At 57.6% G+C, this 20,299-nt stretch overlaps 2 protein-coding genes and 1 long non-coding RNA gene across 13 annotated transcripts in view; 2 read left to right on the top strand and 1 right to left on the bottom strand.

Annotated features, from left to right (window-relative positions):
- Positions 1–230: 230 nt before the first annotated feature.
- On the top strand, positions 231–8,433 carry SH2B1 (SH2B adaptor protein 1). 10 transcript variants are annotated; one of them, XM_082359649.1, is made up of 10 exons: positions 276–359; positions 2,327–3,354; positions 3,612–3,713; positions 3,941–4,032; positions 4,145–4,320; positions 5,971–6,174; positions 6,385–6,596; positions 6,737–6,908; positions 7,369–7,468; positions 7,648–8,433. In XM_082359649.1, exons 2-10 carry the CDS (start codon positions 2,416–2,418, stop codon positions 7,664–7,666), a joined length of 2,016 nt encoding a protein of 671 aa, XP_082215775.1. In that variant the 5' UTR covers positions 276–359; positions 2,327–2,415; the 3' UTR covers positions 7,667–8,433. The 10 variants fall into 10 exon arrangements, with proteins under 10 accessions (XP_082215771.1, XP_082215775.1, XP_082215773.1 ...); XM_082359645.1 differs by lacking the exon at positions 7,369–7,468 and having other exon boundaries at positions 231–359; positions 5,971–6,183; XM_082359647.1 differs by lacking the exons at positions 276–359; positions 7,369–7,468 and adding an exon at positions 406–754 and having other exon boundaries at positions 5,971–6,183.
- Positions 8,409–13,137, bottom strand: LOC309613134. Its single transcript, XR_014235539.1, has 2 exons — positions 13,048–13,137; positions 8,409–8,755 (listed from the first exon to the last, which is right to left on the bottom strand). It is a non-coding gene; the product is annotated as an uncharacterized lncRNA (long non-coding RNA).
- ATP2A1 (ATPase sarcoplasmic/endoplasmic reticulum Ca2+ transporting 1) overlaps positions 12,482–20,299 on the top strand; it is a 16,464-nt gene continuing 8,646 nt past the window's right edge. For both annotated transcript variants that reach the window (XM_082359637.1, XM_082359638.1), the window contains exons 1-9: positions 12,482–12,795; positions 13,130–13,147; positions 13,485–13,567; positions 14,959–15,063; positions 15,768–15,906; positions 17,839–17,919; positions 18,806–18,891; positions 19,043–19,340; positions 19,533–19,699. In XM_082359637.1, coding sequence (XP_082215763.1) covers positions 12,678–12,795; positions 13,130–13,147; positions 13,485–13,567; positions 14,959–15,063; positions 15,768–15,906; positions 17,839–17,919; positions 18,806–18,891; positions 19,043–19,340; positions 19,533–19,699 — 1,095 coding nt within the window. In that variant the 5' untranslated portion in view covers positions 12,482–12,677. The remainder of the gene's footprint in view (positions 12,796–13,129; positions 13,148–13,484; positions 13,568–14,958; positions 15,064–15,767; positions 15,907–17,838; positions 17,920–18,805; positions 18,892–19,042; positions 19,341–19,532; positions 19,700–20,299) is intronic.

Below are 20,299 nucleotides of genomic sequence, written 5' to 3'. Positions count from 1 at the left end.
ACTGCGCCCTACGGTCCCGACTTTCCTCTGGGAGGACGCTCTGGTGGGACCCAACCCCTTCCTATGGCTGCTTCTGCGGTCCCTTTTAGGCGCAACTGGAGAAGTCACTGAGCCCTCCGAGACTCCCACCTTCTCAGCTCTGGAAGGGTGGCACGGGGTGGGAGGATGGCGGAAGTTGAGTGTGAACGTGCCCTTCCTTCTCCTCGTTCTTCTCTATGGTCACTTCCTTCGGTGACGGGAAAAAGGGGGTCCCGGCGCCTGCGCAGAACCGGGCTGGGAGCTAGTCGCGGAGGGGGGGGTGGGGCAGGGAGCGGGAGCTGCTGCCGCCGCCGGAGCTAACCGCGGGGACCGAGATGCAGGTGGGACCGGAACCGGAACCCCCCTCTTCAAGTCCCTCTTCCCTCTCCGCGACCCGGCCCCGGCGCCTGCGAGGAGCCTTGGGTGGGGGCGGGCGTGGGGGGCTAGAGGCAGGAGGGGCGCCCGGCCCCGGAGAGTGCAGCAGAGCGGGCTGCTTCCCTGGAGGCTGCGGCCCCGGGGAATGGGCGGGTAGAGGGTGTCCAGGGAGGAGGGTCGGGTCGGAGTGGGTTGACCACCGGGTCCGGAGCGGGGTCCGAGCCAGAGCGGAGCCTGCACCCTCCACCACCCGCCCTTCGGGAAATATCAGAACTGAGCCGAGAGGCAGGTGCACTGGGAAAAGGTGCCTGAGTCCTGCTTGGCAGAAGAGAAACTGAGTCACCAGCTCAGGAACCGCAGGGTCAGCGGGCCTGAAGGGGGCTGGGTCTGCCTGTGGTGCAGAGGGTTGGGTCGGCCGGCGTGAGCTGAGGTGGCCTCTGCTTGGAGATTGGTCTCTCTGCTGTGTCTGCACCTCTTGGCTCGGTTCCCGCGTGCTCCATGACTCTTTCATCTCCTGGCGTCTTCTCGTTGGTTTGGAATTGTCCCTACGGTTGGAGCCATCTGAGTGTGTAGGGTCTAGGTCAAGGAGAAAGGGGAGGGGGCGCTGACCGCGGGTCTGAGCAGGAGTCTCGGGTTTGGGGAGATTTGCCTGAACTGCTTTCACCCCATTCTTGGTGCCAGTCATCTTCCAATATAATATGGGGGAGGAACACTAACAGAAGAGCCATGGGTTGTAAATTCCATGCCCAGCTCTGCCACTTGCTAGTTGTAAGACGTTGGGAAGGCTCTTCCCTTCGCTGATTTCTCTTTGAGAAAATTGGAACCCATAAAGATAGTAATAACGGCAAGTCATTTATTGTGTGCTTACTTTGTGTCAAGCAGGGACATGTTCTGTTTAATTCTCCCAACAATTTTAGGGGTTAGGGATCATTAGCTCTGTTTTATAGATACGAAAACTGAAGCTCGGAGAGGACATGTAATTTGTTCACGATCACACAGCTAATAGGTGGCAGAGATGGAATTTCATCCTAAGCCTAACTCCAGAACCTATGGCCTTAACCATCAGGCTAACCAGCCTTTAGGGCACGCTCCCCTGTGAGAGAAGAGGGAGGTGAAAAATCCAAGGCCCCAGCTCCCTGTTATATTTTATTTACTTTGTGGCCAGCAGAGACTTGCCTGGACCCAGCCCACAGTCTGTCCTCACCTGGTGCTGCTGCCTCTGGGCCCCCGCCTGGAGGGGCACCAAAGAAGTGGGCTCTGGGCATTCCAAGCCTCCTTGACACAGTGCTTGGGTGCTGGGCCCTGGGGTCGGCTTTCAAGACAGTTGTTTGAATCCGTCATCCATCCATCCTCCTTAACGAGCAGCCTCCCTTCTCAGAGATGGACCTCGGGATGCATGAGGCAGGGTCTCTAAGCTCTGCAGGCCTAGTTCCCCTGAGAGCTGGGGCAGTGAGGGGCGGTGACTGAGGCTGGTGCAGTCAGGACTGTGCGGTGGGAAAAACAGTAGACTTGGAGTTCTGAAACTTTTTCTGAGCTTCGGGTTCCTCATCTATTACAGAGGTTGTTAAAACCTCTCACAGGGAAAGGTAAGAATGGCACATGGGAGGCACGTAATAATATTGAAGGATGGTTTTAGAGAAGGGAGGTGACGTGGAAAAGAGTCCCTTTTAGAGGAAGGTGCTGCACAGCCGTCCACCACTCCTGGAGCTGAAGCCAGGGAGAGTGGACTGGGGAGGCAGCAGGGTGGGTGCAGGCTAGACCTGGGGGTGGTGGGGCATGAGGATCTGGGGAAGGGAAGGGTGGCAGCGTGGTGTTCATCCCCGTTGCTCTCTTGAGGAGTCTAGACCAGAGGAGGGCGTCTGGCTCGGGGTGGGGCTCTGGCCCCGGTCCCACCTCAGCAGTGACTCGATGTATGTGCCTCTTCCTTCTGCAGCTGCTGCCGCTCACCCTGTGTCTTCTGGCCGCTTCCCTCTTTGCTGCCCCTCCCCACAGGCTCCCCCTCTCCACCTCCTGGGGGCCATCATGAATGGTGCCCCTTCCCCGGAGGATGGGGCCTCGCCCTCCCCTCCCCCCTTGCCCCCACCCCCTCCCCCGAGTTGGCGGGAGTTCTGCGAGTCCCACGCCCGGGCGGCTGCCCTGGATTTTGCCCGCCGTTTTCGCCTCTACCTGGCCTCCCACCCCCAATACGCAGGGCCTGGGGCCGAGGCTGCCTTCTCCCGCCGTTTTGCTGAGCTCTTCCTGCAGCACTTTGAAGCCGAGGTGGCCCGGGCCTCCGGCTCCCTCTCGCCACCCATCCTGGCTCCTCTGAGTCCTGGTGTGGAGATCCCGCCACAGGACCTGTCCCTTGAGAGCTGCAGGGTGGGCGGGCCCCTGGCTGTGCTGGGCCCTTCTCGATCATCTGAGGACCTGGCCGGCCCCCTCCCTTCCTCAGTCTCTTCCTCTTCTACAACCTCCTCGAAGCCGAAGCTAAAGAAACGCTTCTCCCTCCGCTCAGTGGGTCGCTCGGTCCGCGGTTCAGTCCGCGGCATCCTGCAGTGGCGGGGGACTGTTGACCCTCCCTCCCCAGCGGGGCCCCTAGAGACCTCATCGGGCCCCCCAGTGTTAGGTGGAAACAGCAATTCCAACTCCTCTGGCGGGGCTGGGACCATTGGTAGGGGACTGGTTAGCGATGGAACATCCCCTGGGGACAGATGGACTCACCGTTTTGAGAGGCTGAGACTCAGTCGGGGAGGGGGGACCTTGAAGGATGGAGGAGGCGTGGTGCAGAGGGAAGAGCTGCTGAGTTTCATGGGGGCTGAAGAGGCAGCCCCTGACCCAGCTGGAGTGGGCCGGGGAGGAGGGGCAGCGGGGCCTACCTCAGGGGGAGGAGGGCAACCTCAGTGGCAGAAGTGTCGCTTGCTGCTTCGAAGTGAAGGAGAAGGAGGAGGAGGAAGTCGTCTGGAGTTCTTTGTACCACCCAAGGTGAGGACCAGAGGAGGAGGGTGGGTGACTGGGAGCGAGGGAATGAGTGCTGGGGACGTGGCTCACACACCTGGCTTTGCTTACTTGGATTTTTAAAGCTAGCTCCTGACTCTGGGCTCCTAGCGTGGGCAGGACAGAGAAAGTAGTGTTATTTGTCTAACTCCCTCGGGGTGTGGAAGGAAAGATGAATCTCGAGGGAAAGGAAAGCTGGTCTCTGCGCACCAAAAATCTGGATCTTGTTCTCTCTCCTGACTTAGGCGTCTCGGCCTCGACTTAGCATTCCCTGCTCTACGATCACCGATGTGCGGACAACCACAGCCCTGGAGATGCCTGACCGGGAGAACACGTTTGTGGTTAAGGTAGGAGCCCTGGGCTCCCCTGTCCACTCGGAGCACTCTTAGCACATTGAAGCAAGGGATACTGATGCAAGGAGGGGCACATGTGCCAGGTACCTTGACGGTGTGTCCCTGGGGCGGCAGCTTTTCTGGGACGAGGGGCGAGAGGGAGGACGTTCCCGTTCCTGTTGGGGGTGAATTAAGGCCTCGAGACCTGGGAGTGGCCTGTGGGCCTCCTCTTGTCCCCATAGGTGGAAGGCCCCTCGGAGTATATCCTGGAGACAGCTGATGCTCTACACGTGAAGGCCTGGGTGTCTGACATCCAAGAATGCCTGAGCCCAGGGTGAGGAGCCCGTCTTCTGTCACTGAGGGGACCAGGGGGTGAGGGCGCTGAGCAGCCTTTTGCTTCTCCCCTGGTGACTTTCCTCCCAGCACCATTTTCCCTGTCTCTGCAGACCCTGCCCTGCTACCAGTCCCCGCCCCATGACCCTCCCCCTGGCCCCTGGAACCTCATTCCTGACAAGGGAGAACACAGACAGCCTGGAGCTGCCCTGCCTGAATCACTCGGAGAGTCTGCCCAGCCAGGGGCTGCTGCTGGGGCCCAGCGAGAGCAGCGACCGCCTTTCGCAGGGTAAGGGTGGAGCCTTAGAGAGCTGTGAACCTTGGGACCCACCACGCAAGAACCCCGGCCATCAGGCCCAGGCCCTCTCTCCAGGCTCTGCTGTGCACCCCATGCCTGCTCCTCGGCTGCCACGACCAGATGTCTGACTTTTGTCCCCGAACGTGCCTGACCACAGTTTACAGTTTAGAACCATCACCATCAACAGCCCCACACGAGCTGCAGGCCGCTTCTCTCCAGCCTTCTATGCCCGGCCTTGTCCCCTTTTCTGTAAGCCTGTGCTGGCCACCACTCTGGCTGGAGGTAACAGTTCTCTTCTCCAGAGCTTCCAGAACGCTCTGTACATATCTTTGTTTTGTTCTTACTCTGCATCTCTCTGCGCATGTTGACGGTACTAGATTTCCTTTTGACTCCCTACTTTTAAACACACGTGTATGCTATCCACATACATAAACACACAAAGATGTGTCTACCTGGCCCCAGCTCACCTTTCTAGACTCCACTACACCCTTTTTTTCTGATCCTCCATTCTGAGCTTCAGTTTCACTGTGCCTAGCACACAGGCTGTATGCAATGAGTAAACAAATGAATTAAAGACTGTTAAGAGCCAGAACGGACCTTACAGGTCGTCCATTCCAATCTCCTCGTTTCTCAGGCAGCTAAGAGCAGAGAGGAGAAATGGCATTTCTGAGGTCATCCGAGAGTCACTGACAAAGACAGCGGCTATGCCAACTTGTTGCCTGAGCCATGGCGCTCTGCACTCCGCATATTCCCATCCTCTGAGCACTGATTATGTACGACGTGCCTGTAGGCTCATGCCTGCTGCTTAGCAGACATTCAGGAGCGCCCTAGTACATCCTTGACCCTCTGCTAGGCTCTGGGGCAGGATGAGGAGCTCAGAGCTGCCTCGTGGGCTCACAGTCTAGCTGAGTTGGCAAGACATCACTCCCTCTAAAAAGCAGGACTCCCAAATGGAGACCCTGTGCTTAGTGTTTTCTGAGCGGCACCAGCAAGAAGCCTCGGGAGCTCAGAGGAGGAGGAGAATCATGGGAGGTGGGATAGACAGGGAATTCTATACAGGCGAGGTGAGAAAAGAACATGGCTTGGAGAAGCTAGGAGAGCAGAGACCTGAGATGGGGAGAGCCCCGGAGAGCTGGAAGAATTAGACGGGATAATTGGGTTAAAGCGGAGGACACAAGAATACAAGTTAATCTGAAGATCAGGTTGGTTAGGTTGGGGGGATTCACAGAAGGAGAATCTTTGATGCCTCTCAGAGTTGGGGGTTTTGTCCTGCAGGCAAAAAAAGGACCCCTTTTTAACGTGAAAATATTTGAGGGATTCTACCCACCGCCATCCCCACCTCTGCGACTATAGCTGTAATTTCAACTGTTGATTCAGAAGAGATGTAGGCACATTAGGATTCTAGGACCTTGTTGGAATAACTGCAGTCCTTTAGCAATGCGTAAAGCATAAGTTAGGAGTCATTGATAAAAACCATCAGGGCTCAGTGCCTGAGGAAAGATTCAGCATTTCAGCCAGCTGACCACCAGTGTACCCAGGGTAACCTGGCTGGTGGGGAAGTGGGCCCAAGCAGACCAATCCTCCCAAAGAGTAGCTTCTCGAGCTCTCAATTTTGCCCTCCTCCTTTTTTTTTTTTTCCAGGGGCATATGGGGGCCTCTCAGACCGCCCCTCAGCATCCATCTCCCCCAGTTCTGCCTCCATTGCCGCCTCCCATTTTGACTCAATGGAACTGCTTCCCCCAGAGTTGCCCCCCCGTATCCCCATTGAAGAGGGACCCCCAGCAGGGACAGTTCATCCCCTCTCGGCCCCCTACCCACCCCTGGACACTCCGGAAACAGCCACAGGTACCAGAGGTGTGAGTGTGTGTCTGCCTCCAAGCCTGGTTGACCACCTGCCAGAAACTCTTGTCTTGGGATCTTGAGGGATCTGACCTGGGGGGCTGGTGGGGGAACGGAGGAGGAGTGACATATGAGGGGAAAGCAAGGCTTTTCATCTCCCAGGATGAGGGAGGCTTCCCTGACACCTCAGTTTCCTTTCCTCTCTCTTTCCTGAAGGGTCGTTACTGTTCCAGGGAGAGCCAGAGGGAGGTGAGGGGGATCAGCCCCTCTCAGGGTATCCTTGGTTCCACGGGATGCTCTCTCGACTCAAGGCTGCCCAGCTAGTGCTGGCTGGAGGTACCGGCTCCCATGGCGTTTTCCTGGTACGTCAGAGTGAAACGAGACGGGGTGAATATGTCCTCACTTTCAACTTCCAGGGCAAGGCCAAGGTGAGTGACTGAGGAGAAGGCTCCGTGGTAGGCAGTGGGCCTGCGGGTAGAGTGGGGAACGCTGCCATCAGGGGAGAAGGGTTCTGTGACTGGCGGGGTTCGGGCTCCTGCTTTATTTACCGCACTCATCCCACCCTCAGCACCTGCGCCTCTCGCTGAATGAGGAAGGTCAGTGCCGGGTTCAGCACCTGTGGTTCCAGTCCATTTTTGATATGCTCGAACATTTCCGGATGCACCCCATCCCTCTGGAGTCTGGAGGCTCCAGTGACGTTGTCCTTGTCAGCTATGTCGTGTCCTCCCAGCGACAGCAGGGTGAGCAGAGCAGGTCTGCAGGGGAGGAGGTGCCCGTGCACCCAAGAAGTGAGGAGGTGTGTGTGCCAGAAAGACGGGGCGGGGGGCTTGAGGAGGAGAGGCTTTGTCAGGGAGAGAGGGCTAGAGAAGTTTCCTGTGTGTTGGGTTTCTCGGGGAGAGGAGTACACGGGGATGTAGGAAGGCAGGGGGCTCCGTGCTGGAGCCGGGAGGAAGTGGAGAGCTGGGTTGGCACATTCCCATTCCATCGGACCCTCTGTTCCATCGTTTGTCTGTCTCCTAGATCCATCCTCCCTGGCCTTGTCTTTGCCCTTCATCACAACCTTGCCTTGGGCCTGCCCTTCTTGGGGGTGCTCGGTCTGATCCCCCACCCTCCTCCCTTGATGTCTGATGTCCCTGTCTGATCTCTCCCTTTTCCCCACCCCAACGTCCCATCTGTCCCCACGTTACCCCTCCCCCCCAGGCCGGGAGCAGGCCGGGAGCCATGCAGGGGTGTGCGAGGGAGATCGATGCTACCCCGATGCCTCCTCCACCCTCATGCCCTTCGGAGCGAGTGACTGTGTGTAAGTGTGGTCCTCCTCTCACCGCCGCCCATGATCCATCTTCCATGGATGGGGGTTGCTCAGGAGATGGGATACGGGGGAGATAGCACATGGCTCCTGGGGGGATGAGTGAAGGGGAGGCTGCTACAAGAGCTTGCCTCCCTCCACAATCAGTCTGTCTTCTTACCATTCCTATCCAGAACCGAGCACCTCCCATGACCCACCCCAGCCCCCTGAACCCCCTTCATGGACAGATCCCCCACATCCTGGGGCAGAAGAGGCGTCGGGGGCGCCAGAAGTGGCGGCAGCAACAGCCGCAGCAGCCAAAGAGAGGCAAGAGAAAGAGAAAGCGGGCAGTGGAGGGGTCCAGGAAGAGCTGGTCCCCGTGGTTGAGCTGGTCCCCGTGGTTGAAATGGAAGAGGCCGTAGCACCAGGCACGGAGGCCCAGGGAGGCGCTGGAGCTGGTGGGGCCCCCGGGGTAACCCTGATGGTGCAGCTCCAGCAGTTACCACTAGGGGGCGATGGAGAAGAAGGGGGCCATCCCAGAGCCATAAATAACCAGTACTCCTTCGTGTGAGATACCCTACCCCACCCTTTCTCCACTCTTCTTGCTCCCCAGCCCTCAGTTCGTGAGATTGGGGCTGGGCAGGGACATAGAGGAGCAGTGGGAATCCCCTCCCCACATGCTTCCTGACCCTTGACGGCTAAGGGCATATATGTTGGTACAAAAAGGTTCAAGAGCCCTGCTAACTCCCCAGTTCATACACTACAGGTGCCCCATCCCCTGGGCAGGGGATTCAGGCTCCATTACCTCCCCAAGGGGCTCTTATGGTCAGCCCCATCCCTGGGGGCCATTTCCCCATTAACCACTCCTCAGCCCAAGGAAGGGTGAGGGGGAAGGGCTGTCAGTTATATTAAGGTGGTTGTTCTTGTTGTTTTAAACAAAATGGAGAAGCATAAATAAATAAAAGGGTTTATCTCAGTTCCATCGTGATGGCTGTGGCCAGTTTTTGCGGTGGGGACTGGGACCGGTGGGTCAGGAAGGTAGCCCACTCAGGGTTGCGAGCTCCAGAGCTAAGAGACGGGAGGGCTGTGTCAGGTTGAGTCCCTGTTGCTCTCCAGACCTGTGCTTTCGGCCCATCACTCCTCTGGGGGCTGTCCTGTTTCTTGAGCGGTAAGTGCAGAGCCAAACGGTGCTTCTCGGGGTCTCCAGCCAAGTTCTCTTAATGGGACAGGACAGTGAACGGCAGGATTGATGACCTCCAAGGAGCCTTCCTGCTCTGAATTCTTCAGTTAAGGCTTCCTACCCTAGGGAGAAAGCAGGCCGAGAGAGATTGTAGGGGGGCTGGGCTGGGGGCACAGTGGCTGTGTTGGGAGAGATTTAATGTGGCAGCCAGAGGGACCCAAGGGCAGGCTGACTGCCCCCCTTCTCAGAGCCAAGCTGGGAAGCTGCCAGATAGATGATAAAGAGTGCTGGCTTCCACTCCTGCCTTTGCTTCTCATTTGCTGTGTGGCCTGGGCAAGGTGTAGCCTCTCCAGGCCTCAATATCCTCACCTGTAAAATGGGAAGTTTCATCTAGGTTGGAGCTGCTGACATGATTTGCTTGGCCTGGACAATGTTTCCATTGGAATTTCACATAAAAGTTCAGATTACTGGTTTCTCTTGAAAATTAGAAGATCCAGCCTCACGTGGTACCCACCTTCTACATCTGCTCCATCCCCACCAGCCCACTTCACTCGCATGATGTGCCTAGCTAGGCCTGTGAGCATTTGAGTTTGCAACATCTCCTCCTCCTCCCTGCGCCCACCCCCCCCCCCACCATTAAACCCAGGCTCTCCTCTCTGGACTGAATTGCGACTGTGCCCTCCTCCAACCGAGGGCACACCTGGGCTTCCCAGCTCTGTGGGTGCCAACAAGGAGGGGCCGGGTTCTGAAGAATCCCACCTGTTTTGTTGGCCCTCTCCCTTCCCCACCTCCATCCAGCTCTGCCTCTTACCACTCTGCCTCGCTTTCCTTCCTGGGCAGTGTGGAGTCTACACTTCCATGCCCCTCAGCCTCTGCCCCCACCCCCAGGAGGCCCTATGACCATGCTTATGACCTTGCTATTCTGGGCCTTGCGTCCTGTTGGGAGATGGACAGGAGACAGCTGGGCTCACAGGCCACCCAGCCTGGGGGCTAGATGGGGGAAGCCTGCTGTCTCTCCTGGTTTTGTCTAATCCCTGGGGCTACCCCAAACCTTGGCCCCAGGAGACTGGGGATAGGATTGGCCTTGCAAAGGGAGGGGGATGGTTTGGGGATCTGGATGCTGTGTTCTCAAAGTGAGATGGCGAGCGAAGGCTGTGGCGCCCCAGGGTAAGCAGGACCTGATCCTCTCCTAATCTAGCAGCAACTGGTGCTGCGAGGCTCCCCCCTCCCCCTAAACCCTGCCAGCCCTCAGGGACTTGCCTTCTGAAGATGTGCGGGGGAAGGGCACAAGGGCCTCCTCACCGCCCCCGCCCGCACCCCCAAGATTTGTATGTCTTGGCTGGAGGAGCCTAAGACACTTTCCTTCTAAGCTTGTCTATGGATGGTTCAGCTGAAGTTCGGAACTGGTTCGGGGATCGAGCGGGCTCTATCTCTGTGTCCTTCAGAACTACGCCTCTCCCATTCTCAGCTTCAGTGCCCAGGAGGGGATGAACTCCTTCCACCTCTGGGCCTGGAGACCCTAGGTGAGGGCTCCAAGAGAGCACGCGCCTCCATCCCAGTTCACACCCAGCCTTCCTGATGGTGATCCTTTGACAGCTCTTGGCTGGTGGCTTTCCCTCTCTGGCTTCAGTTTCCCCTCTAGGAAGCTGGGGGAGGCAGAAATGAATAACCTTACAGAGCCCTGTTGGCAGCAGTGCCCTGTAAAGCCTGCCTCCTTTCCTCGGCCTCATGCTCTCCAGTCCCTTGAAGCCGAGATCTGTCCAGTCTTCTCCCCCTTCTCCATGTTTGGGCATTCCTGCTCCTTTAAGACAGTGCCCCTGTCACTCCTCTAGGTGGTGGCGGGGAGAAGCCAGCCACCACCAAAAGGCTTGGCAGATGCTGAGCCTGACTCTGTCCTAAGAAGGTGGGTGCTGGGCCAGGTGGAGGATGTGACCTCCAACACCTCACACCGTTGTCTGAGCCCTCACACCCGCACATCGCAGCAGGATTCTGCTTCAGGGAGGGGTTTGTTGGACCCATGAAAAGGGAGAGGGAAGGAGCGCCGTGTCCTCAACTCACCCGAGAGGCCGCCCTCCCCCAGGTCCAGGCAGAGGAAAGGATGGGTATGGGGGGCTAAATCCTCCAGTGCCATCCACCCCTGCTGGCCTACCCACCCCCCAAAAGTGGGGCTTCCCTTTCCTTTGCCCCCCTGTCTCCTGTGCCATTGTCTGCTTAGGAACTTGAGTGCCAGACGGCGAAGCGACCTTGAGAACCCTTTCAGGGGCCTATACCCCTCACTGTTCATTTCAGGAAACTGAGGCCTAGATGGAGGAAAGACTTGAGGCCAAGGCCATAAGCCTGCTTCCCCTCACTGACCTCTCACCATTCTCTCATTCAGCCTTTCTCCTCTCTGCCCTCCTTTCCTCCCCTGCCCACACCCCATGCTACCCTCTTGTCTGTTCCTCCCGCAGCTGGTAGTAACCAAGAGACGCCCCTATCCCAGAGCAGGGATGGGGGTGGGGTGTTCAGAGCAGCTGCTTCTCTGAGGAAGCTGATACTGAGGCCAGCCGCTCAGCAACAGCTTGTGGCTTTGCACCCAGCCCTGGGCCCCCACCCACCTGGCTGCCGCATGCCAGCTCCCTGCTGTCCCTTTTCCCCACTGCTCCTCAGACTTCCCTCTGACCCTGGCAGCCCTGTCTCTATTCCCCCAGCTATGACTGTCCTTATTTCCCCTAGACCTGTCCCCATCAATCTGCCCGCCGTCCATTCCTTTGGTCTGGAGCCTCTGCTTTATCCAGCTTCCCCGAGCCCCTTCCCTTAATGTCCCTTCCCTCAGCCCTCTGCCGACAGGGTGTGCCTGAGCACACAGCTCCGATCCTCACTCCCTTTGAGGACAGCTACTTCAGGGCCAGGGCGGAGTGCAACCACACGCCACGTGGGGTCTGCTATGGAAACCCCGTGGGTTAAAGAGAGCATGGTGTGGGATGAGGTGACCCTTATTCCATGACTTGGGGTGACCCCTGCCCCCATTCTGAAACATTGATCCCTCTCCCTCTGCCATCAGCACATTCTGTAGGCTCTTGGGTTACCCGGCTGCCTGGGTATCCCATTTTCTTGGTGGGGGGGATTCCCTGTCAGGGATGTGGGGCCCTGAAGGCTCTGTTCCCAGTGGCTGAGTTAGAGCGATGGGGAGGGGGGGTTTAGGGGAGAGACAGGCAGTCCTGGCTTTGCTCACCAGGGCCTGGACACTAAATCCCTTGTTGATGGCTGCGGCATCCCCTCCCTAGGGTAGGGTTACCATCTTCTGCCCTGTCCCCTTGACCCTCTCCCCTCCCTACTTCCCCTTGTCCCTCTAGAGCCACTTCCTCTCGCCCCCAAGGGATGTTCTCCCCCTTTTCAATCCCCTGAGGGTTGGAGTATCTCTGCTGCCCTTTCAACAAGCTAAGTGAGAAAGGAGGAGACTGGGGCAGTAGAAACAGGCAGGTTCAGGGGGATGAGACGGGAAGGGGACACAAGGAAAGGGAACGGTGAAGGCCTGAGAGGAGAAGTGGGCTTAAGGGAAGAACTGGAAGGGGTGAGGTTGGAACAGGAAATTCAGTGCGGCTGAAGAAGTCGAGGCAATTGGGGGAGGGCTCAGTAGCAGGAGACAGAAAGTGAAGTCTCTCTCTGCCCCCCCTTCCCTGGGGCTGGGGCCACCTTAGCTTCCCTCATGAGTGACATCTCAGGCTGCAGCCCCACTGTTCCCCCTCTGTCAGCAGAAATCTCTCTCTCTTCTGACCCCTCCTGCTAGAGTCTCAGCCAGCCAATCCCTGATCTGGGGGAGGGGGGAGCCTGGCCCCCCCGACTCCCTCATAAGGACCAGCTGGGGGCTGGGGCAGGTGGCTGGCTGCTGCAAGTGGAACGGGGGTCAGAGCTTCGTGGAGGGAAGAATAACTTGGGGGGGCAGGAGAGAAAAAGGAAGAAACCCAGACAAACAGGCAGGTGGACATACTGAAGAAGGCCCCCGACGTGTGAGAACCCCCCAGGAGGAACACACCGCCCCCTGGCCCCCAGGAAGGGAGCACAATGGAGGCTGCACACTCCAAGACCACAGAAGAATGTTTGGCCTATTTTGGGGTGAGCGAAACTACAGGCCTTACCCCGGACCAAGTTAAGAGGCATCTGGAGAAATACGGCCACAATGGTAAGTGTCCCTTGATGGACACACATACACACACACACACACACACACACACACACACACAGACTCACGCTCAAACACACTGGAGCCTCTCCCTCCAGGGTATCTTAGGGAAGAGGTAGGACATGGTCCAATGACTGCAAGGGAGGGGAGGATACTGAGAAAACAGGGTCCCTGAGACCCTGATTTTTGGGAAGTTTTATGGGATAACCCTGGTGAATCTCAGCTGCCCTTTTGGTGGCCTGATTCTCTTACCTTAGCCACAAAGTCCTGGGTGTGGGCAGCATTAGACTGAACGCCAAATGAATATGTCCTTTTCTTCTTTTTCCCTGGGCAGAGCTCCCTACAGAGGAAGGTAAGTTACTGGAAGCCTTGAGCTCTCATAAATGACACCTCCTCCCCTCTGTGCCCCACTCCCTTCTCCCTGCCCTTTCCTTCCAACTCCTGGGGCAACTGTTCCTCCCCAAAGGTTAGAGTCTGGCTGGGGGCAGAAGTTTCCAGGCACTTTCTCCTTGAGGCATCCAGTCCTCGAACAAGTGCCCACCACTTTGAGGAGCCTCTTTCTGGACTCCGGGCCAGCTCCTCTCAGCCCTTTTCTCAGTACCAAATGGCCTGCCTGCACCTGGAGTCCCAGCCATTCATCCGTTAGACCTTAACCCCGGGGGGCCCCCTCCCCTTGCCTCTTCCCTCAGGGAAGTCCCTGTGGGAGTTGGTGCTAGAGCAGTTTGAAGACCTCCTGGTGCGGATCCTTCTCCTGGCCGCCTGCATTTCCTTTGTAAGTGTGGGAGGGCATCTGGGGGCAGGCTGGGAGTGTGGGTTGGGGGGATCTGGAGAGTCTGCTGGCGGGCAGCTCCAAATCATCGGCTCCTGTAGACCAAGCATTCAGCATCCTTTTCTACAGACCAGAAATGAGGGAGGTGGGGTGACGCTGATTTGTATACTCCTCTGCCCTCCCCCACACCCCGCAGGCGGGTTTTATTTTAAGCTTTAAGGGTGTTCTCAGCCAAAACACTGAAGTTAAGCCGCCCCCGGAGCTCCGAGGGCTCGGGTTACCCCCCCGAGCGCTGGGCTCCGCGACTCCGGCTCCGACGCTGCTGCTGTTCCCAGGCCACCGCTGCTCCCAGCATGCCCCCGGGGGCGCACGCACTGCTCCACCAATCCCGGGGCACCCTGGCGCCCCTGCCCCGCCCTCCTGACGCTGATTGGTCGAGGCAGAGACTCCCCTCGTAGAGGCGGGAAAGAGCTGCTGGTGCGAGGGTGACGCCAAAGAACCAGAGCCTCGCCTGTCTCTGGGCCTCACCTCCCCACTCCCCCCATCAGGGCTAGAACTCCCAGGATCCCCCTCGTCACCTACCTGGCCTGACCCTCCCCTTCCCCCTCACAGCCTCAGGGCTGCCCCCACCGGGTCTCAAGGCCCTGCTACCTCTCCTGCCCTGGAGCTCCCCTCCGCACCCACCATCCCAGCAGGCCGGCCTGCGTTTTGGAGTTTCTTCCTTAACATCTTAGTGGTCCTGGAAGACAAGACTCTGGAGGCAAAAAAGTCTCCCTGTCCCCTGGTGTCTTTAGTGGAGGCCCCTTGGGCCCCTGAGTGCTAGCTGGCAGGGCCTCACTTCTCCCTTCTCAGATTTGCTCCTTGACATTTGCCTGAGGCTGTTGCCTGGCAGAGGCAACAGCTGGGGTGGGGTGTGCACAGGAGGCCCCGTAACACTATCCCCCACTCCTGCTCCCTCATGAAATTGGAGATCCCCTGCCTTGGGCTGTTGGGGGTGGGCTGTGGGTGGGCCGGGCGCCTGCGAGGACCACAGGGTTTTTCCTACTGAGTTTTGGCTCCCGGGGGATGGATGTGGCTGCGGGGGTAGTTGGCCTGGGTGTCCCCTGAGCTTCGTTTACAAGCCAGTAACTTGGTCAGGGAAACCTGAAAGCATTCCCAGTTAATCCCCTAGCTGCGCATGTCTGTGCCAGCCTGCACCCGCTGAATAACAGTAGTGGCCGCGCTTATGTGAGTTCGAGCTGTGGAGCACATAGACCCTTAAAGGGATGTGGGGCTGCAGTGCCCCCGTGATGCCCTGCCCCGTTTGCTCCTGCACATGTTCTCACCTCCATTTCCTCTCCTTACTCACTTGAGGGGCTTTAGTACCTGTTATTCTCCCTTCCCTTGCTCCCCAGGTGCTGGCCTGGTTTGAGGAAGGCGAAGAGACCATCACCGCCTTTGTTGAACCCTTTGTCATCCTCTTGATCCTCATTGCCAATGCCATCGTGGGGGTTTGGCAGGTTAGCTTTGACCCCGCCTCATTCCTTCACATCCTGACACTGGACATGAGGCCAGCCTCCCTCCCTGTCTCCTTCTCCTCCATCACTTACCCTGGGCTTGCCTTGTTCTCTGGTCCTTTTGCCCAATTCAGAAAAGGGACAGAATGTTGGAAAGAGGCAGGAGACTGGTGTTCCCACTGTCACTTGCTGGTTGTACAACCCTGGGGAGGTTCCTTCATCTCTCTGAGTCTCAGTTTCCTCATCCATAAAATGGGGCTCATAATCCTGTCCCTCAGAGTTGTGGTGAAATTTAACAAGATGATGAGTCTGAAAGTGCCCAGCCCTGTGTCTGGCATAAAGGAGGATTTCAGTAAATGCTAGTTTGATGTGCTTCTTTCTCTTACCTTATACCACCCTCTGCTTTTCCTGTCCCCTGCTTTCTGATTTTCTTTGATTCTCCTTCCTTCTCTCCCCCAAACCCCCTTACCTGTTCTCAGCTGTGGGTGATGGTTTCCTTAACCGTCATGTGGGGTTTGTCTGCTCCCCTGGGCCAGGAGCCAGGACTGCATAACCTGCCTCCTTCTCTGTGATGCCCCTATTTCCCCTAGGACTCTGGCCCCTGCTCCTCCATCCCTACACCTCCCCCTCCTCCCTGACCAGTCCTCTGTCATTCCACGACCTTCCTCCCTCTGCTCACCCTCCTCTCCTCAACCCTGTCCCCCCAGGAAAGGAATGCAGAGAATGCCATTGAGGCTCTGAAGGAATATGAACCGGAGATGGGGAAGGTCTACCGGGCTGACCGCAAGTCAGTGCAAAGGATCAAGGCTCGGGACATTGTCCCTGGAGACATCGTGGAGGTGGTTGGTGAGTGATGGGGACGAGTGGTCCAGGATGGGTTCGAGGCCAAGAAGATGTGCATGTTGGGGGCTGGTCGGGCCCTGATCCCCAGTGTCCAGGAGGTAGCCAGGATGGTGGAGTCTCTGCTTCTCCTTCCCAGACTCCTCAGGAGGTCACCCCAGGGCACTGTGGCCACAGCACCCCCTCTCCATCAGAGTCTCAGCAGGAACAGCCAGTCCTGTCCCTGACGCTGCAGGCAGACCCCTGCTCCCCCTCCTCTCACCCAGCACTTGCAAGTAACAGGTGGAACCCAGTCCCTGCCAATGGCCCTGTCTCCACCCCCCTCCTGAGGCCTGGCTTCCCTCTCCTTCCACCCACCCCCAAGCTTGGTCAGCTTTAAATCTTGACCTCTCGGTACCCTTGAGGCTTCTCAAAGGGGAAGGAGCAAGGGTAGAAGGGAGGAGGGGGGCCGGAGGCTCAAGCCCCCGACCATGTAAGGAAACTCAGGCCCCAGCAGAGAGCACGGGACTGGGAGGAGGGGAGCTCAAGGAGGGCCCCGCCTCTCCGGTGAGGGACACTTAATGCCTGACCAGGGAGGGGTGGGGGCCGGGAGGCTAAGATTACTGGAATTCTGCCCCCTTCAGCGGTTTTTATATTTGCCCTGTGCAGGCCTTCCCATGTCTCCCGGCCCCTGGCATAGGAAGATGTGTCTTTCTAGGCCTACATCCCTCCACCAGATACCCAAGTCCCCACCCTGGGAAGCTTGGTGACAGGGAGGGCGGGTGGGCTGAAGACTCCGGTGCCCCATCACAGGGCCGCCCTGCCACGGTGACAGTTTGGAGTCAGCGCCATGAATGTCTATAAATATCGCTTCAGTTTGGGTGACAGGGTGTCCCGCCCAACTCCATTGCTGACCTCCCCCCTCCTCCATCAGCTTCCTCTGGCACCGGAGGAGGAACCTTGGGGACAGGGAAAGGAAAGCAGTCAAACCCCATCCCCACGACCATCCTTGGGGCCAGCCGGGATGAGGCTGGGAGGCAGTTGGCTTCCTTGGAGGCCTCTAAGTCTGGTGGGGCATCTGCCGTGTTCCCCAGGAAGTTTCCTGTGTGGACCCCCTCCTTCTGTGCGCATCCCTTGCCCTCACCCCTCCCTGTTTTCTCAGCTCTCTGCTGTGTATGGTGCCCCCCTGCCCCCCACCCCCCCCAGAGCCTTGTTTCCTGCAGACTCCCCTTCTCTCCTGCCGTCTCCCCAGCTCACTCACCGTGGCTTCCTGCCTTCCCCAGATACTCAGACCAGGGCCCGGCAGGCTTCTGATGTGCGTCCCATCCCCTCCATGTGGACCTGCCAGGCCTGCACCCTCTGCCTCCGCTGCTCCTCCCTCTCCTCCTGCGTCCATCCTTCTCACACTTCCCTCTCCTGCTTCTCACTCCACCTTTTGTCTGGGTTGACATTGATTTTCTCAATTCCCATATTTTCCTCCTGTTGCTTGCTGCCTTCTCCAGCTCTTCCACTTTGTTCTCCTCCACGGACGCAGGTCTGTGAGACTTACCCTATTTTCTCTAGTTCTTTTCTTGCCTGTCCCTCCTCTCCTTTCTCCCTTGTGTTTCCCTCTCTGTTTTGCTCTCTCCCGGCCTCAGTTTTCATTTCTCGTTAGATGACAGGATTGTCCCTGATTTTCCCTGATTTTTTGTCATTCAGGGTACATTTATTGAGCACATACTGTGTGCCCAGACCTCCCCTTGCCAGGCTCACAGCCTGGTAGGGAGAAAAACATTCAGCAGGGGGGAACAATTGGAGTGGGTGTTAGAGGGAGGTGCTTGCTTGGGTGACAGGAGCACAGCCCGGGTGACCTCCCTGAGACCTGAAGGATGAGGTGAGGTCATGAAAGACTGGGTTTTTCTTAGGAAGAAAGAAAACTCCCATCTCAACTGACTTCACTCTCCTCTGGTCTCTCCACAGTGGGGGACAAAGTCCCCGCAGATATCCGCATCCTCACCATCAAGTCCACCACGCTCCGGGTCGACCAGTCCATCCTGACAGGTCTGCTGACCAGGGTCAGGGGAGGCATCAAGGGGGAGGGGGATGAGGATTTGATGAGGGAGGAGCTGAGTGGACAGACAGGGATGAAAGGGGACCCTCAGCAGTAGGGCCCCCTCCTGTCCCCGGAGTGGCAGCGACATCAGCCCTGCTCAGCTTTGCCCACTGCCTAAGCCTGGAACACAAGGGGTCATGGGAAATGGCGGGATGTTTGTCCCCATTTCCAGATGGCCATCAACCCGTCCCTTCCACATGGACATACGGACATGCTCCCCCAGAGAACTATCCTGCCTCCTCAGAAGCCCCCAACTGAGGAAGCAGAGATTCTGGGATAGGATGCAGGGTTCAGATACACTTAAAACCTCAGCTGCTTCTCCTTTTGTCCTGGGAGAGAGAGGGTGAAGAGCCAGTGAGCGTGCTCCATGGTCCAAGGAGGCAGGGTGGGCTGGCCCAGGGTGACTGCCTGAGCTCCTGCCATTCGGGTGAAGGAGGCAAGGTCCCAAGGGTGGGGGCCTCTCCCTCCCAGGAACGTGCTCTCCAGTTGACGGCGCACTTCCACATACGTCAGCTTGTTTGACTTTCACCAAGACCTTGCTCTGAAGTGTACACATCCTTGTCCCTATTTTACAGAAGAGCAAACCAAGGCTAAGTGATCCAAAGCCATGCTGCTTGTGAGTGGTCAGGCTGGGACTGGGGTCAAGGTCTTTTCACTCTTAAGTGCAGTGGGTTTCCCATCTGCCTCCAGGGCCTTCCTCCAGAGTCCAGACTTCCTCCAGGATTGTTGCTTGGTCCTTACCAGGCCCTGTCCTGCCAAGCAGAGAGCTAGGGGTGGGAAGTATGGGAGAAGGAAATGATGTCATCTGAAAACCCCTCTGCCCCTTCTCCACAGGCGAGTCTGTCTCTGTCGTCAAGCACACAGACCCTGTTCCCGACCTCCGAGCTGTCAACCAGGATAAGAAGAACATGCTTTTCTCGGTGAGGCTTCCAGGGCCAACTGTCGCGCGCTCAAGCCGGGGGCCCTGGTCTGGGCGAGACATGGCGGTGTGGGAAGAGATGAGACCCACAGCTGGGGGGATGCGGCACGAGGGACGTCACCTGACTCCCTGCCTCTTCTTCCCCCTCCAAGGGCACCAACATTGCAGCCGGTAAGGCCATAGGCATCGTGGCCTCTACTGGTGTGAACACTGAGATTGGGAAGATCCGTGACCAAATGGCCGCCACAGAGCAGGACAGGACCCCTCTGCAGCAGAAGCTGGATGAGTTTGGGAAGCAGCTCTCCAAGGTCATCTCCCTCATCTGCGTGGCCGTGTGGCTCATCAACATTGGCCACTTCAACGATCCCATCCATGGGGGCTCCTGGATCCGTGGTGCCGTCTACTACTTTAAGATTGCCGTGGCCCTGGCTGTGGCTGCAATCCCAGAAGGTAGGGCAACCTCTCTTTTTCCTCCCATTTGCTAATCTCATCTGCAGAGATCCTTTATCCAAATAAGGTAACATTTACGAGTTCCAGGGATTGGGACCCGATATCTTTGGGAGCCGCTCTTCAGCCTACCCCACTAGGTCTCCCTCCCTCCCCCGGTATCGTTCCCTCACCCCCTCTCCTTCCTCGCCACAGGCCTTCCTGCAGTCATCACCACCTGCCTGGCCCTGGGCACCCGCCGGATGGCAAAGAAGAACGCAATTGTGAGGAGCTTGCCCTCCGTGGAGACGCTGGGCTGCACCTCTGTCATCTGTTCCGACAAGACAGGCACCCTCACCACGAACCAGATGTCTGTCTGCAAGGTCAGGGAAGGGTGGCAACTCCCACTTAGATGGGAGGTGAAATGAGCCCTCCAAAGTTGTGGTTACCCCTTCATCATGGGTAGCTTTTCATTTTGGCCTGAGAAAGAAATGCTTAGATGGCACAGAGAGTGCCATCCTGCCAGCTACGAGAGGGAGCAGAGAAGCCCCCCTGGCCCCAGGCAGGCAGCCCCCTGCAGCCTCCATCCGTGTGCTAGATGCTGCCCTGTGTTATCTCTAATCCCCCACAGCAGCCCTTCAGGGGAAGGTCTTGTTTACCCAGTTTTCCCGAGGAGGAAACTGAGGCTCTAGGAGATTCAGTGCACAGTTAATAAGGAGCAGAATTGAGTTTCAAACCCAAGTCTGTCTGGCCCTAGAGTGCCTGCCTGTGCACCAGACTACCCTCCATAGTGGTCATCCATGACAGGGCCCGGGAAGCCCAGCCACACAAATCCTGAACAGCATTTCCTGAACCAGGGCCCTTGATCTTTTCCGTGCCTTGGACTCTTTTTTTTATATATATACATTTATTTATTTGTTTATTTATTTTTGGTTGCATTGAGTCTTCATTGCTGCGCGTGGGCTTTCTCTAGTTGCGGAGAG

Source organism: Balaenoptera borealis (genome assembly GCF_965194805.1).
Source record: "Balaenoptera borealis genome assembly, chromosome: 16".
Classification (NCBI taxonomy): Eukaryota; Metazoa; Chordata; class Mammalia; order Artiodactyla; family Balaenopteridae; genus Balaenoptera; species Balaenoptera borealis.
The sequence above is the reverse complement of the archived record's forward strand: the minus strand, read 5'-3'. Positions and strand labels throughout refer to the sequence as shown.

Excerpts from the sequence above, each read along its gene's own strand:
- SH2B1 (XM_082359642.1), top strand. The coding sequence starts at position 2,170 with ATGAGGATCTGGGGAAGGGAAGGGTGGCAGCGTGGTGTTCATCCCCGT. Across the intron at positions 3,355-3,611 it reads AGTTCTTTGTACCACCCAAG|GCGTCTCGGCCTCGACTTAG; the intron begins GTGAGGACCAGA and ends CTCCTGACTTAG. Across the intron at positions 6,965-7,368 it reads TGCACCCAAGAAGTGAGGAG|GCCGGGAGCAGGCCGGGAGC; the intron begins GTGTGTGTGCCA and ends CCTCCCCCCCAG.